The 17,352-nt window shown below is 36.9% G+C and overlaps 1 protein-coding gene across 16 annotated transcripts in view; it reads right to left on the bottom strand.

The window, feature by feature from the left end:
• Positions 1-17,352, bottom strand: part of CAPS2 (calcyphosine 2) — a 49,405-nt gene that overhangs the window by 13,804 nt on the left and 18,249 nt on the right. For 14 of the 16 annotated variants that reach the window (XR_006603322.1, XM_013056032.2, XM_004752394.3 and 11 more), the window contains 8 exons: positions 16,252-16,319; positions 13,135-13,254; positions 8,967-9,041; positions 8,006-8,101; positions 7,824-7,917; positions 4,043-4,161; positions 2,285-2,361; positions 312-466 (listed from right to left, as the gene is read on the bottom strand). Coding sequence is in view for 15 of the 16 variants with exons in the window: in XM_013056032.2 (XP_012911486.1) it covers positions 312-466; positions 2,285-2,361; positions 4,043-4,161; positions 7,824-7,917; positions 8,006-8,101; positions 8,967-9,041; positions 13,135-13,254; positions 16,252-16,319 (804 nt within the window). In the remaining variant the exon portion in view is untranslated. The remainder of the gene's footprint in view (positions 1-311; positions 467-2,284; positions 2,362-4,042; positions 4,162-7,823; positions 7,918-8,005; positions 8,102-8,966; positions 9,042-13,134; positions 13,255-16,251; positions 16,320-17,352) is intronic. The other 2 variants (XM_004752392.3, XM_004752395.3) reach the window with 2 other exon arrangements.

Raw genomic sequence — 17,352 nt, 5'->3', positions numbered from 1 at the left:
ATTAACAAGACTTGTCACCTGATGACTAACACTGATTATGAAGCATAAAGAAAGAGACACATGGGGGCACCTGGGTGGCTCAGTCAGTTAAGCATCCAGCTCTTGATTTGGGCTCAGGTCACGATCTCAGGGGTTCAGCATCCTGTGCGGAATCTGCATGAGATTCTCTTCCTCCGCCCGTTCCCCCAACTCATTAAATAAATAAATAAATAGATTTTTTTTTTTTAAAGACACACCTGAACTACTAAAATCCTATTAGAAGAGTAAATAATACCATTTAAGAATACTATGTCATTCATCACAGTACCTACATTTTCAGACACTTCTAAGCGAAATACTTGGAGAGTTTGCTTAAAATCTGCCTTATCTAAAAGTCCAGTTCCTTCTTTGTCCAATTGTTGAAGATGTTTTGCCAATCCAGTCAAAATACGAACACCTCTTTTGTGTAGCTGTTCTTTTAGAGCATCTGTTTAGGAAGAAGAGAAATGGAAACCAGTTTTTTCTATACACAAATGTATTGGTTCTCTGGTAGGAAAATTAGTGGTATAAGGGATGTAAATATGCAACTAGATGGTATGTAGGACTGACAAAAGACCTTGAAAAATAGAATGCTTTTAGTCAAGTGTTACATACAAAATCGCATGTAAATATACTAGAACTATAGCACCACCGTGTGGTGAAAGTGTTACATAGAAAAATAAGGGATCACTTCATCAGCATGAAAATAATCTACATGTTACAAATAAAATCTTAGTTTTTATTTTCCAGACTTCTTTTTCATATAATGACCTCACATCTTTAATCTCTTTCCTATTTGCTATAATTATAAAATTGATGCCAGACAAGTCACTCAAAAATAACGAGTTCAAAATTTCTAAAATATCTGAAATCTTCAAATTGTAGCTTACATATTGAACAGCATCAAAGCTTTGCAGTGCTATCTTATACTTACACACTTAAAGCAGCCCTTTTTTTTTTTTGTAATTTTTAGTTATATGCTCAAGCTTCTAGCATTCTCTTTGAAGGTCAGTAATTACACTTAACACAATTTATGCCATTTTTGCTTAAGAAAATATAGTTAACTCTACTAAAGCAGTTATTAAATATAATAAACAAATGTCAACAGTGGATTCAACAGTGACAAACACTGGGCTGACCATGAGAAAACGATTTACTAACAATGACATCAAGAATATTTTGGGAGAGTTCAGACCCCAATCCCAGACAACTTTTAAATCTGTTTCTAGCCTTTTTACTCTCATATCATTTTTATATAAAAAATCAGGATTTATCAAACTTTATAAATGATAGGTTGATTTCTATGATTGTTTGTTTAATGTATGCCTCCCTCTTGACCATGAGTGTCATCAAAGGAACTGTCTGTCTGAGCCTACTATCCTTTAGTGGTTACAAGACTGTACTCTAGAAACAAAAATCTGTAACACATTTTCGTATCCAAAGCCTGTGTGTATATCATTTATCACCACAATAGCTCTGGAAAGTTAATAAAATAGGCTATCCCCATTATAAAGATGAAAAAGAAGTGCGAGAGATTTGCACAATGTAATATGTCTATGAAACAGCAGAGTCCAAACATCACCCTGGCTCCCAGGCTAGCATTTTTCTCTTTTAAAAGAGGTTGCCATAAAAAAATTAAAAAAATTAAAAAATTAAAAAAAATAAAAGAGGTTGCCATAAATCACTTTGGGACATCACCTCATGCATAATCACTTAAATTTTATTCATTTCATGGAGAAAACGCATACTATCTAGTACTTTCTAAAATTCTTAAATTCATAAGTCATATAATACTAGTTAAACAAGATCACTAAAGTGGAAGACATCCTAAAACTATTTTCATTTTTTTTTCAAATCCAGTCGCTTTATAAAAGTATTTTTAAATGCGTAAATTCATAAAAAGAAGCAAATAAGAAATATAAATCAGTGGGGCACCTGCGTGGCTCAGTCGTTAGGCGTCTGCCTTAGGCTCATGTCATGATCCCAGAGTCCTGGGATGGAGCCCCAAGCCCGGCCTGGAAATCCCTGCTCGGCAGGAAGTCTGCTTCTCCCTCTCCCACTTCCCCCTGCTAGTGTTCCCTCTCTCACTGTGTCTCTGTCTGTCAAACAAATGAACTAAAACCTTAAAAAAAAAAATAAAGAAAAGAAATATAAGTCAAGTGTCTTTGTTGTAAAACTAAGAAATGTCTGGAAAATACTGCTTTACTGCTTGCAAAGAAAATTATTGAAAATGAAAACTACTTGAGACAATAGTAATGATACGTACCTTGAACAGCCTTTAAAATAAGCCTATCGTTAGCTTCTTGACTGGTTAAATTATCCTCAGGCTCCACAGAATCAGTTCTGTAATTGATATGTTCACAGTGATAAAAATGTATTCTTTTGCAATCTTGAGTATGGAAACTCTAAACTCTTCCCTATTGTGGACTCAAAAAAACTCTCAGAGTTGGAAGAGTGTTAGAGATTCCCCAAGTCCCAGCTTCGCTGCTATAATTCCCAGAAAATTTAAATATACTAAATCAAGAGCTAATATCTTTAAACCTTCCAAGAACTACCTATAAATATTACATTCATTTTGTAGCTATCTCAATGTTCTTTTAGAATGATTAAAACTATAAAATTTAAAAGCAGTTTTAACTTTGAAAGTACAAAATATAAAAATGTTATTTTAAAAAGACAGAAAAAAAAAACTGCATTCATTTGAGCACTACAGTAAATGACAAAGAAACAGACATCCTGGGTTGCCTGGGTGGCTCAGTGAGTTAAAGCCTCTGCCTTTGGCTCAGGTCAGGATCTCAGGGTCCTGGGATCGAGCCCAGCATTGGGTTCTCTGCTCAAGCGGGGAGCCTACTTCCCTCTCTCTCTGCCTGCCTCTCTGCCTACTTGTGATCTCTGTCTGTTAAATAAATAAATCTTTTTAAAAAAGAAAAAAGAAATAGACATCCTTTAGCCAATTTATAGGATGTGGCCTCTAATATAGAACACCAATTATTGTCATTTTGAAATGCATACAGCACCAAGAAACACTCAGCAAGAACAGCATATATACACATATATTCTGTGATTTTAAAAAATATATATTTTATTAATTATATGTGATTATATATGGTTACATTTTGCTTACATAATTCATATATAAATATGAATATACATAAAATATATATTATTTTATGTAAGGCTGTTATTGCTGTGAATCAAAGCATTTGTAAATGAATTTGAATTTTTTTGAATCACAGAGTACATATATTATAAAATACATACAAATAATATATATTGCAACTGATGTTCATACATATTATATATAATAAAATATATATAAATTAAATGTGTTTTATAATATAGGTATTCATTTAAAAGCATTTTTGGGGGGGAACCTGGGTGGCTCAGTTGATAAAGCATCTAACTCAGATTCGGCACAGATCATGGCCTCAGGGTCCTGAGATCAAGCTCCACAACAGGCTCCAGACTGGTGGGTGAGGAACCTGCTTAAGATTCTCTCTCCCTCTTCCTTTGACCCTCTCTTCCTCACCCCTAACTTGCTTTCTCTCTCTAAAAAATATAAATTAATAAAAATTTAAAAATAAAAGCACTTTTGATTTTTCATTATACATATCATCAATTAAGGAATACTATAATCATGTGAGACCCAAGATATTTTTTAGTGCAAAAAAAAAAAAAGGCATTACACTAAAATGTGGGAAATGTTACAATATTGTACTATAGCTTACTTTTTAAAATTGACTGCTTTGGTGGCATTTGGTAAAATAAAGGTTTTATAGCACAGACAAATTAATAACCTTTAACATAAATGGAACACTTTTGATCTTTATTTAACTATTCCTACACATAAGATGTATTTGAGTACACTATAGAACATGAACTAGACAAATATAGCTATGCTTTGTTTTTCTAAAACATAAAGCTTAACTAAAGTCAAAATGCTTTAGGATTGAATATCATCTTACAATAATAAAAAAGAGTGTTTTCACTTACTTTCAAAATGACAAATGTATATTTGACTTACTTGAGAGAATCCAAAGCTATCTGATCAATATTAGTGATCCGAAGTATAAATAATGTGTTCTCTTTTATGCTCTCTGGAAGACTGGAATGATCAGAACTCAAAAATGTCAAGTTTGCACCCTAAAGAAATTAACAGATGAATTCTTTAAACTAGAAAGTATATAAAGAGTAAAATACAACTAACACTAATTTTAAAAATTCGATTCGATTATATTTGATATGGTATACTTTCATACTGATAAAAAAAAAAGTATATTTAGAGAATATTTGGAAACCACACAGGCTTCAGCTAATAATATTGAAAAATAAAGGAAATAATTTCCCAATCAATCTCTCTATTAGAATGATCTTAGATTTAATAATTGATGTGAAAAAAATAAGAACCCCAATTTTTTATGAGTCAGAGGAAGATAGGACAAGTTATTTTAATTGAAATTATGACATCCCTGGGGCACCTGGGCGGCTCAGTCAGTTAAGCTTCTGCCTTCCTCTGGGATCATGATCCCAGGGTCCTGGGGTCGAGCCCTGCATGAGGCTCCCTGCTCAGTGGGGAGCCTGCTTCTCCTTCTCCCTCTGCCTGTTCATGCTCTCTCTTGCTCACTCTCTCTCTCAAATAAATAAAATCTTGGGGGGGGGGAAGAAAAGAAATCATGACACCTCTAAGTTCAGAAATAGAACTCCTGATTCACAGAAAGATGCAGAGCAAATCGATGACCTAATAGATTCATCACCCTCTTACACCTGATCTTTTGACAACAACCATCACAGAAATGTAAAACTAACTATAAATGTAAAACTAACTAACTATAACCTAGTTGGAACAGCAAGGTTTTAGTGAACACATTCCTATCAAAAAATCCCTAATCCAAAGTTAGAAAGTTATTATTTTAATTTCTGAGCTGCTCAAATAAGTACGGTCAAATAGGGACAAACGTAAACTCTAAATAAGGGGCTGAATTACCTCTCTTGAAAATAAGGGAAGAGATTTCCTGCCTCTCCTTTTTTCCTGGAGCATTTACTTTAAAAAATTGTAATAACAGTACTCTCTCCATTCTTTAAAATGTGTGTCAATTCTCTTGAAATGACTACATTACGTGATTAAGGAGACTATGTGAGAGGTGTAGCAGGGTACTGCCTGGGAGCGTATGTACGTGTGCACCGCCGTGTGTTTTAGCTGCATCGAAGAGCTCTGAGTCGGTCCAAAGCAACAGGTGCACGCTTGGGAGTGAACCTGTGGGTGCAGTTTTACGCATGAGCGTCTGTGGGCTCACACGCATGTGTAGAGCAGTATTATGTTAATAGCTAGCACTAAAATTTCTTGCAGGGAGTATCGGAGAAACACCGTGGTGGGGCATACAGAAGTGAAAAGAGAAGTTCCAGAGTAACAGCTGGAAGGCCGACAAGTACTGCCCCCCACCTCCACAAAAAAGAAAAATAAGCCAAGTATTTCTGCATAAAGAAATGGAAGATTGTGGGAAAACCAAGAGATGGGAGGTGTCAGAAAATAGGAGAGGAGGACCTATACCACCGGAAATGTTTAAGGGACATATTTTTTAAAATAAGAATGTCTAATAATAAATTATAAGCTGCTTACTCTGCTGCAGTATAAACCTCCCTCTATATTCCCTTCAAAATGTCTGCCACACAAAGGCTCATATGTATGGTGTTGGAGGGCAGGGGTCCCTCCCTCCTTCTTCCCTATTTTTCTTCCTTCATCCTCCCATTCCATTCTCTATCCCTCCTCCCCTCACCCCTCCACCTCATTCTTTCTTGGAAATCATAAAAGGAAGCAGAGTTCTACACTGGGTTCAAGTAACATAGAACAGGTTAGTTAAGAATAAGTCATAAACTGAACTAAAATTTTCGAGCAGCAGTTCAGAGCTGGAGGTAACTTTGACGTTGGGATGGACACTAAACATTCTGTGTACAGGTATGTGAAATGGGATTTGGAGCTGATTTTCTCTAGCTCTCAAGGGGCAGGCCAGAGCGACATCTGTCTGGTATACTTAATCCAAGTTTAAGATGTAAAGTTCTAACTCACCCCCACTCCTCATGTAGCCAGTCACAACATATCTTGGTTCTCCCTCCTGAAGAATTTATTTACTTTTTTTAAAGATGTTATTTATTATTTATTTGACAGACAGAGATCACAAGTAGGCAAAGAAGCAGGCAGAGAGAGAGGAAGGGAAGCAGGCTCCCTGCTGAGCAGAGAGCCTGATGTGGGGCTCAATTGCAAGACCCTGGGATCATGACCTGAGCTGAAGGCAAGGGCTCTAACCCACTGAGCCACGCAGGCAACCCCCTCCTGAAGACTTTAAAATTTTTTTCTAATTAGCTTCATAGCCACAGCCACTTGCCTAATTTAGGTTGCTATAACCTCCTTCCTAATTAATAGAATTCAATCCAATCTGGTTCTTTCTTTTAGTCCTCAACCCACTCCCCATCTTGTAACCAGAGAGATCCTTCTTTCTAAATCACAAACCTGATAATGTCAGCTTCCCTCAGTCCATCCACCTCTCATCTTTCAATAACTTCCCAATACGTTTTAGATGACTCTTTAATATAAGGCTACTCTTAATAAGCTCTGACTCGTCTCTTTTTTTTTTTTTAAGATTTTATTTATTCATCAGAGAGAGAGAGAGAGAGAGCACAGGCAGGGGGTGGGCAGAGGCAGAGGGAGAAGCAGGCTCCCTGCTGAGCAGGAAACCCCATATGGAACTCAATCCCAGGACTGTGGAATCATGACCTGAGCAGAAGGCAGACATTTAACCAACTGAGCCACCCAGGCGTCCAAACTCTGACTCATTTCTTGCCAACTCTGACCTTGAACTAAAGTTAGGCCAGACTGAACGACTTCCAAGTCTCCAACTAAGCCGAGCTCTTCCACGCTTCTGTTCTTTCAGTGAGCTATCTCCTCCCTCTGGAAGTCTTTTCCTATTCTCTTGCCTACCTATCCCAGCCTACGCCTACGCCTTTTCTAGATCAGTATTAGGTGGCACTGTCTCCAGGAAACTTTCTTCAACCCAACAAAACTGAGTCATTGCCCCCTTTGGTCTGGCCCTCCTATATATTTCCCATTGGACGGTAAGCTCCCTGCAAGAGGGAATTGATTTAACTTATTCACTGTTCTATCTCCAATGCTTGGCCTATGAGTAGATATTTGTTACATGGATGGTCACTGTGGATAGTGCTAAATTTTATTGATGAGATAATGTGAACATAATAATTTAAGAGCACTACATGAATTGTAATATTACCTATGATCAACCCCTTCGAGGGAATCCTTGTTTTACATCACAAGTCAGGAGTTGTGTGAGGTGTGGAAATCACAAGGCGGAGACACTAACTATCAGATATGTGACAGCTCCAGAGGCCAAGTATCCCTCCATATAGAGAAGAACATGCATCTACAGGAGATAAGCCTGCATGATGTGGACCATTACTCCCAGTACTATTGAAATAGCCAATTACCCAGTGGTACGGCCTTGTCAGGCCTTCAAAAGTACCAAGAGACAAGCCCTCCCTAACTTATACTGCAGAATTGTGAGGGAGGGGTAGAGTGTTGCAAGGAATTAATGTCATATGCTTACATTCAGACCACTGAAATCTGGACCTGGGAGGCAGAACCTCCTGGGGAAAGATCAACCATTAGCCCTGCTCTATAAGGAGTAGAGATCATAAATTGAAAACTAGAAACCCTGTTCTTTCTACCCCCCCAAAACCACCCCACAAAATTCAGCATCTGGCATTAAACCCTTTTCATACATACACACTTCACTTACAATATAAAAATCGCCAAGTTGGTATTGTGTTCCTTTTCTTCGTCCACACTGATGGCTGTAAGTGTTTTTTTGAATAAAAGGAAGCACACTTGTTCTAGAAGTTAAATGATAAAAATGTCAAGTTATTCAGCTTCTCCCAGAAGTAATCATCTTGAGAGTTGTAGCAATGTTTTAGGGCATACCTATTTTTCCCAAATTGCCGATATTCATAAATTGTTAGGGACTGGTCATGAGCAAAAAAGAACCCAACCAGCTCTCTGCAGGCATCATGTCCATTTCTAGAAAAACAGAGTGATATTAAAAATTTTCAAATAAGGGTCATTTTCAAATTAAATAATAAACCAGCATTGTGTATGCCAAAGAACAGCACAACTCCCTTCGATGTGGCAATGAGCGGGGGTTATGGGAAGCTACAGGGAAACAGGGCATGGCTTGCTGAAGTGTCAGTTTAAGTAAGATCTGGATGGAGGAAATGGCTTTACCTTACAGTGATAGGATACAGATATATTACAATAGATTAATATTTTGGCATAGACTTTTAAGATAGAGTGAAAGACCTTTAAAAATGCTGACCTTGCAAAAAGCCACTGAAGGATAGATACTTATCTTTGTCAAAGAGAGTTTAAAATCACTGAACAAACTTGATAACTTCTAAAAACATACATCACCTTTAATATACATAAAGAACATCAGTATTGTGTATGATTGGAAGTTTGTAACACAGAGATAACAGATTTGAGAATCATCTTCCTTTTCACTGTCCTGCACCTATTAATAATCTATTAATTTAAGCCCTTAAAAGAAAATCAAAGAAAGCACCTTACATAAAGGTTAATTTTTAAATCCTTTACCGTCTTCTAGTAAATACTACATATCTTTAAAAAAGTCATTTCTAAGTTTCTTTTTGAAAGCCATTTTAAAATCACTTTTTAGATAACTTTGAATTAAAATGTCTTATTTATGGGTTCATAGTTCCTATAATTGTTGTAACATATTAGTATATATTTCTAAAAATATTCATTCTAAATTCACATTTTGCATTTAAATGTGAAAAACTTAACCAATCTCATTATTGTTACTTCTATTTGAAGAGAATACTGTTTTATAATCCTAGGATTAAAAGTTTAATAAAATCACAATTACCTTGATATGATCCTACCATCAAACTGTACTTTATGAGAAAGCATGTTTTCAGTTAATGTAGAATGGGTTCTTATCCTGTTAAGAAATACATTTGTCAATAATGAGTTTAAAGTTTCCCATACTGGATATTGACGTAAATGAGAAAGTACAAAAGAGGTTATGTGGATATGTTGAAATATACAGAATGAAGATGAAGTTATAAACCTCTTTCTTTTTTAGAGTGCTAGCTAACTGAAGCAGAATCAGAGGGGAAAAAACCCTGAGATACCGTGTATAATACCCACATAACTTTTGTGTTGGAATGTATGGTATCAAAGTGCTACACAAGTAAACAGCACACTTGTAGCGGGTCCTGTTACAGTGCTACCAGGCAGCCATTTCTAACCCTCTTCTCCTTTGCCCTCCTCCAATCATCTAATTTGCTTTTCTAGCCTCTTTCCATTAGAGGTGACTAAGGGACAAAGTTCTGCCAATAGTCTTCAAGGGAAGACTTTCTTTTGTCCTGATAAAAGAGTGGCACGGGAATAGTTCTTGACTGTGAACATGGCGGGGATATGATGCTCAGAGCCACTGTGGCCATCAGGCAACCCACGTCAGAAAGGCCAATAAGATCTTGAGGAAGACAGCTCAGAGCTGTGTCATCACTGAACCACTGAACTAAAACCAATGCTACCTCCAGGCAGCTGGTTTTACAGGAAAACAAATCCCGACTTGTTTAAGTCACTATCACTCAAGTTTTCAGTCATGGGTAGCTGAAAACACACCTTACCAATATAACAGAACGGTGTAAAAGGCACTAGATGAGGTTCTAGCCTCGAATAAGTCTAGCTATAAAGACCTCAAATCAGCTGTGCAATCTTTATGGCCTTCAGATGGCACTGAATGATCTCACAGAGATTGCCAGTCCTAAAATTCTGTTTAATAATATGAAGTAAAACCCAAATGTCCACACTTCAACATCCTATTACTAGGAAACTCCTTTATAGTAAGAAATCTGAAGAATTGCCGATGTATCTTTACGTTCCTTCCCAAATAATTTTATGGCACTTCAATAAAGCTGCAGGTATAATGAAACTGTAATAACGTAAATAGTAAGTAAGTGTGTGGGTCACTGGGATCTTGAAAAGCAATACCTCTAAAATCAAGGTCTCTGAAAAATAAGCAAGATACAGACAACGAGAGCCTGTGGACCAAAGGAGTCTGTGAACACAGAGGGGAGCCATGAGAGACTTGTCTTCTCAACTCAATTTAATCCATTAGTATTAATGTATTTATTGAATGCTCACTAAATGCCTGAGAAAACTTTAAATGCCAAGAAAATAACAGCAATAATAACAGCTACCATTTATTAAGAACTCCCTAGACACTAGTCATTATTAAAATCACTTAAATGCATGTTGGTTCACACAATGCTTGCAGTAACTCCATGAAGTAAGTACTATTATCCCATCTTACAAATAAATTTTACAGAGTCATATAATTAGAGCATGACAGAGCCCAATTTTGCTCATAACCATTACGTTATATTGCTTCTCAAAGGTGAATAGAATTCAATTTACCAGTGATAGGTTGAAGTAATAGCTTCAAGGAGCCTACAGTCTCCTTGAAAAGATAAAAGAAGTAAAGAAGACATTTATATTATAAATGGAAAGCTCTGTGTGAGTGTTTTGGGTATCCAGTAAGTAGTATCAAACACTTCTCTCTACTGCAGCTTTCAACCAATACGAGAATAAGAATCAGACAAGATAAAGACCAAAATATGAATTTTACTGCTCCTGGTGGGAATGCTAATTTGCAGCAACCACTTTGAAAACCATTTGGCAGTATTTTTTAAAGCTGAACATATGCATACTAAATGGTTCAGCGATTCTACTTCTAAGTATGTCCTGAGCAGAAATGAGTACATGTGTTCACCAAAAAACATGCACCAAAGTTCATGGAAGCATCATTCTTTTTTTTTTTTCCCCTTAAGATTTTATTTATTTATTTATTTGACAGACAGAGATTACAAGTAGGTAGAGGGGCAGGCAGAGAGAGAGAGAGGAGGAAGCAGGATCCCTGCCAAACAGAGAGAGCAGAGAGCCTGATGCAGGGCTCGATCTCAGGACCCCAGGATCGTGACCTAAGCCGAAGGCAGAAGCTTTAATCCACTGAGCCACCCAGGCGCCCCTCATGGAAGCATCATTCTTACAAGGCCAAATGTTCATCAACTTCTGTGAATAAACTTCTATATTTATACCATGAAATACTGTACGGCAATGAGTATAAAAGACAAAGACAAATGATAGGGATAAACTCATAAACATGTTGAAAGAAGTCAGATACCTAGCGTCCAAATTTTGTGATGTGATTTCAGTAAGTTTATAACAAGGCAGTTACCATCCATGCTATCAGGACAGAAGGGCTAAGCTGATGTGGTAGAGGAAGTGGACAGTAAGTGGGAGGCAGCACAGGGAAGTCGTTGAGGTACTAGTAATGCTCTATTTCTTGATCCAGGGACTAGGTATGTGAGTATCATTCAGTTTGTGGACATACCTATGCTGTACACTTAAAATGTTTACACTTTGTGATCATATATTTTATTTCAGTAAAAGCTTACTTTAAAAAGAGACATTTAGATGTGTTAGCTAAATGATAACAGTCTAGAGTTGTTCATATCCTACACCTCAGGACATGTAAATATGTTACAATTACATGGTACAGTAAAAGAAACTTTGCATATGTAATTCAAGACCTTGAGATGAGGAGATTATCTGGAATTATCCAGCTGGATTCAAAGCAATTGCGAGGGTCTTTATGAGAAGAAAGCAGAGGGATATGTTGACTACAGAAGAAGAACATCAGAGCGGTGCCTGGGTGGTTCAGTAAAGTGTCTGGCTTTGGCTCAGGTCATGATCACAAGATCCTAAGATAGAGCCCTGTGATGGGCTCCCTGCTCAGTGGAGGGTTTGCTTCTCCCTCTGCCTGCCGTTCCCCCTGCTTATGCTCTCTCTCTTCTCTCTCACTCTGTCTGACAAATAAATAAATAAAATCTTTAACAAAAAAAAAAAAAAAGGAGGGGCTTAGTGAGAGTAGGTTTCCATTCACTGAGAAAGTTGAAGAAGTTGGACAACCAGTAATCAAATATGTTATAGAAGTGATTCAAGATTTTGGTAGAAATTTGACTCCAATGACCTTTAAAGTCCCATCATCTCTGAAATACCCCTGATTCTCCCTCTGCTCATGCTTTCGCTCTCCCACTCCCTCTCAAATAAATAAATAAAATCTTTAAAAAAAAAAAAAAAGGATCAGAGTGATAAAACACAGCTGTTGCTGGGTTTGAACACGCAGGGAGGGGCCATGAGCCAAGGAATAAAAAAAGCCTCTAGAAGTTGAAAGAGGCAAGGAAATAGATTCTCCCCTGAGGCCTCCAGAAGGAATGCAGCCTTGTGAACACCTTGATTTTAGGCATCTGACCTCCAGAACTGTAAGAGAATAAATTTGTGTTGTTTTAAATATTGTTTGTGGTAATTTGTTGCAGCAACCATAGGAAATTGATACATGATATCTTTGAATATTTAAAGATATGGAAATAGTTTTCCGGAAAACAAGAATGAGACCAAAAAAATAACAGTTCTAAGAACTTTTTGGCATTTACAGCAGTCTGAAAATATGAAAGAATTGCTGCAGAAACTGGTCGATTGTCTATGTCTTTTAATGCTGAGGCTAGCCATCAACTGCCAGTAAAGTTGTTGAGAAATTTAGGGGGACTGCACCCCAAAACTGTGAAAGTCCAAAGATTTTATAAGTTACAAAGTAAAAGGCAAAATAATAATAATAATAACTTGTAGGCAATAATAATTTTGAATACATGATTGGATTCAGTATGTATAATTGTCTCAGTTACTATATCTGTATTTTCACATACATTATCTCCTAGGTCATAACTGTTATTCCTAAATTACTAACAAAAAAGCTGGAGGGTAAAGTTTACCCTATGACTTCAAGTGGCAAAACTGGAATCTGAACTCCAAAAACTCCACTTTCCTTTATATAGAAAAAAAAAAAAAAGACAAAAACGACAAAAACGAGCCAAAAATCTCTTTTCAGTTAGACATAAAAGTACATTTTTAAAAAATTCATGTGTAACATAGGGTATCTTCATTTGATATAAGTAAAACTTTCTTACTTAGTTTCATGTAGTGTTCTTTTCCTAAACCGAAGAGGCGCAGTCTTTGAATCTGGAAAGATAGGAGTGCTTTCTGGTCTCTCAGTGGGTAGGTTTTGTTCTGGATCACTGATTACAGCCCTATATAGGAGAACACAAAATCTGAGAACTCAGTATGATAATGCACTACTCTAGCATTCACATATTTATAGGCAACTGGAAAAGCTCATCCACAAATACGAATTCACACTACTGTCAGAATTACACATTTTCCAGATACTGAATGAATACATTTAACAAATAAAAAATGCTGGCCACAAAAAAGTGAATATTCCTATCAAACTCTTTTTCTGTAAGTGTTATCTAAAGATAGATCGAAATTTTTGAGGGAACTCTGAGCTCCAAGTCTCTCTCTTATTATTCTTTAAACAAATAGACACTGTGCTGGTGACTCCTGAATGAAGACATGAAACAAAGTAGGTAAGCAACCATATGGATTTCTGGCGGGGGAGAGCATTCCAAGCAGTGGGGAAAACATATGCAGAGCACCTAACACAGGAGTGAACCTGGTATGTTACAGAACAGGAAGGAAGCTGAATGGCTGGAGCAGAACAGCCAAAGAGAGAAGTAGGAAGAGCAGTCCAAGTTCTAATGGTGGACAGATGATGTAGGGCTTGGGCAAGCTATATTATTGACCATAATTTTTAGCACTCCTGATCTACATCCTTGCCATGGCCTCATTATAGGTGTGCAGTACCAACTTCCCATGCTCTCGTTTTGAGCTTAGCCATTTGACTTGCTTTGCCCAATTGTATATAGCTGGATGGCTCTACTGATGGTAACTAGACTAACTCATGTAAGTGTGGGTTGGCTGGGGATCTGCTCATCTAGCACAATCTTGACTAAGTGACCCAGCTGCAGTTGCAGAGTCATGTTCTTCTTTAGGTCAGTGGGGTAACCAGGCTGTGTTCTTCTCACAAATATGGCAAAAGCTCAAAAGGTAAGTGGAAACATATAAGGCTTCTTAAGGCCTAAGCTCAGAATGGAGACCACTGTTTTGTTCATATATAACTGGCCAAATTAAAAAGCAAGAGCCAATTGGCTAAGCCTAGCCTGGACAGTTGATCTGAAGATACACAAGTTCTGTTTATTCACTGTAGTTTTAAGCTACTAGGTTTTGTCATAATACATAACCAATACACAGATTTTACTCTAAGATAGGAAATTACTGGAGGGTTTGATCTGCCTCACTTTTTAATAGACATACTCTGGCCACTGGGTTAAGAATAGAGCAATGAAGGGCAAGTGCAAACACAATGAGTCCAGTTAGAAAGTGACTGAAATAATCCAGGAGAAAGAAGATGATGTTGTGAACAGGGATGATGGCAGCAGAAGGAGTAAATTTGTTTTGATGGTAGAACTGAGAGTGACTGCTGAAAACTGAATAAGGGATTTGAGAAAAAGAGAGGCATCAAAAGCATCACCAAGATTTTAGGTCTGAAAAACCTAAAGAATGGAACTACGTTGGAGGAAAATCAAAGAGGATTTGGTCATGGGGGAAGGAGTGAAAGAACTTCCAGGAGCCCAGATTGGCAAACGTGATGTTGGTACCTCAAATCAAGGAAGCATCAATGTATGAATGCTTTTTTTTTTTTTTTAAGATTTTATTTATTTATTTGACAGAGAGAGATCACAAGTAGGCAGAGAGGCAGGCAGAGAGAGAGAGGGAAGCAGGCTCCCTGCTGAGCTGAGAGCCCGATGTGGGGCTTGATCCCAGGACCCTGGGATCATGACCTGAGCTGAAGGCAGAGGCTTTAACCCACTGAGCCACCCAGGTGTCCCTGAATGCTTTTTAAAGGCATGATACTAGATGAGATCACTTAGAAAGTCAGTGTAGAAAAGTCTAAGAATGGAGCCCAGGGTACTCCCACGTAATGAAAGGAACCAGGAATAGAGATTGAGAAGGAGCAGAGGAGGAAAAGCAGCTAAGTGTTGTGTGTAGGAAGCCAATGGGAAAAAAGAAAGTACTTCAAAGAGGAGAAAGTTTTCAATAAAAGAGAGAGATACTGCTGATGGGTCAAGTAAATGAGAACGGAGAAATCACCTTTAGTTGGGCAATGTGGATGCCATGATGAGTTATCTTATAAGGACATACTGCAGTGGCACAGTGAGGGTAAAAATATCAACAAAATGAGTTCAAGGGATAACAGAAGAGGAACATTAAAGATTGTAAGTATAATTAATTATTTCAAGACAGTTGCTGAAAAACATGCATGTAGAATACCTTTCTGCCACCTAAATAATTTTTTTCACAGCTAACCATAAGTCTTACTTCTTCCTTAAAGACTTTCTAGACTATTCCAGCCTTTCTCTGAAATCCTACAATATTTACATATTATCATGCAATTTTTAGCACAGCAGGTAATTATCCTTTTCCCAGTTTCCTAAGAGTTATGAGACTTCAGATTAAGTTTTAAATTTTTAACAGTCCCACAGTTCCCAAACTGTGCACCACGTCACTCCAGGATGCCACAGGGAACTCACAGGGACTATGTGGGATATTTTTAATTTTTGAGGGCAATACAGTGAGACCTGATATTTGTTGGAGACTACATAACTATTAGCTTAAAGTAATTCACAGTTTCACCAAGATATCATGCTACACTCTTTCAGTGAGGTTAAATGTTTGCTGGACCGATTCTTCTACAGTTGCCATGATGAACAGCAAGTGCCATGTGGAACTGAAAGTGAAGTGACAGCATCCTCAACAATTCTAAGGTTGGAGAGATTGTGCCATGCCCCAGAAGGTGCATACAAGCAACTGTGGCTATTTAAGAATGAAGTAAAAATATTTTTCTTTTAATCTAGGCATATTATTTTTTTGAAATGGCCATTAAGTTGTCATAAAGTAAATTCTTAAGTTATTTAGAGAAAAATACTTAACAAAGATAACCATTGGGTCTTTCCACTGGCCTAGGAATGCTGCAAAAACCCACCTCTACAATATTGTGAGTGTAGTGAACGGAGAATATGTGGGAACCTTGGAGTTAGCCACCTGTTGATTGACTAAAGATTAAAAAAAAAATGTAATGAAAACTTTCTGAATGGTTTCTTTCACTCATTACTACTAACTCTCACCTAGATAAGTGGTCTATCATCACTTGCTCTGCCACAGTCTGTTTCTTCCTCTGTGCAGCCACCATTTCCTGAGAAGAGAAAATTTTAAAAATTTCATTATCCATAAAACAGAACAACACTGTAGTTAACACAAGGACCCTAAAATATACTTAAATTTCCAACTTTCTTCTTAAATAGAGATTACTATATCATCATTAATAAAAACAAATTCCAATTATTTAATCAGAAAATACAATGATTTATTTCATAAAAATAATGCACTTCAATTTCAGTAGAAATCATCAGAGATTTCCATGCACTGCCTCTGAATTTCATGAAGCCAGAACAGAGGAGGAGGAGACCGTGATATCCCCTCCCTGACAGATGCCTTGTAAGAGGCACTTTTACATGCTCCAAGAAGAATACCAACAGTGACAAAAAAAAGAGTTTGTTCTAAAATTGTTCATAGGAGATGAAGCAAAAATTGAATTGTAATCCTTCAACCCTTTATCAAAAACTAAAAATAAAAATCTTTCAAAAGCCTCCCATCATTAAAAGGATAATATTTTCTAAGCATAATATCCATTGATCAACTTTTCTCAATTACTGGTTTGATTAAATTATCTTCACACTGGTTTTTGCTTTTCCAACTCATTTGAAAATAATCTTAATACATTTTAGGTTACATCAAATTGAAATATTAGTAATCATTTAATTCCAATTAGATCGTAATATAACTATATTTACTCAAATGTTTCTTTTGAATAGTAAATAAAAGATGTTAAAAAATTAAATGGTCAAAATAAAGCTTGCTCTGTTTTTACATTGTAAATTACTGTCATCTCCATTGATCACTCCAGTAAATGAAATCAAGTACAATAATGTAGCGAATGATAGAGGCTTTGTAACCTTAAGGACCGCACTCTTCAAAATGGACACAACATTCAAGTAAGAATGACTAAAGGCGTATCATAGAAACTCCTAAGAAACCTGGAAATTTGGGTGCAATTATTTAAAGGCTAGTCTGTAATTGAATTTGGCTTTTCTGGAGGTGGGGGTGGGTAGCAGAAATTAAGATACAGTTTACACATCCAAACATGCCCCATATAAATATAGTTCACA

Source organism: Mustela putorius, unplaced genomic scaffold, assembly GCF_011764305.1.
Source record: "Mustela putorius furo isolate JIRA1106 unplaced genomic scaffold, ASM1176430v1.1 tig00003911_pilon_pilon_pilon, whole genome shotgun sequence".
NCBI classification, from domain to species: Eukaryota; Metazoa; Chordata; class Mammalia; order Carnivora; family Mustelidae; genus Mustela; species Mustela putorius.
Note: the sequence above shows the minus strand (reverse complement) of the source record. Positions and strands in the feature narration are given on the sequence as shown.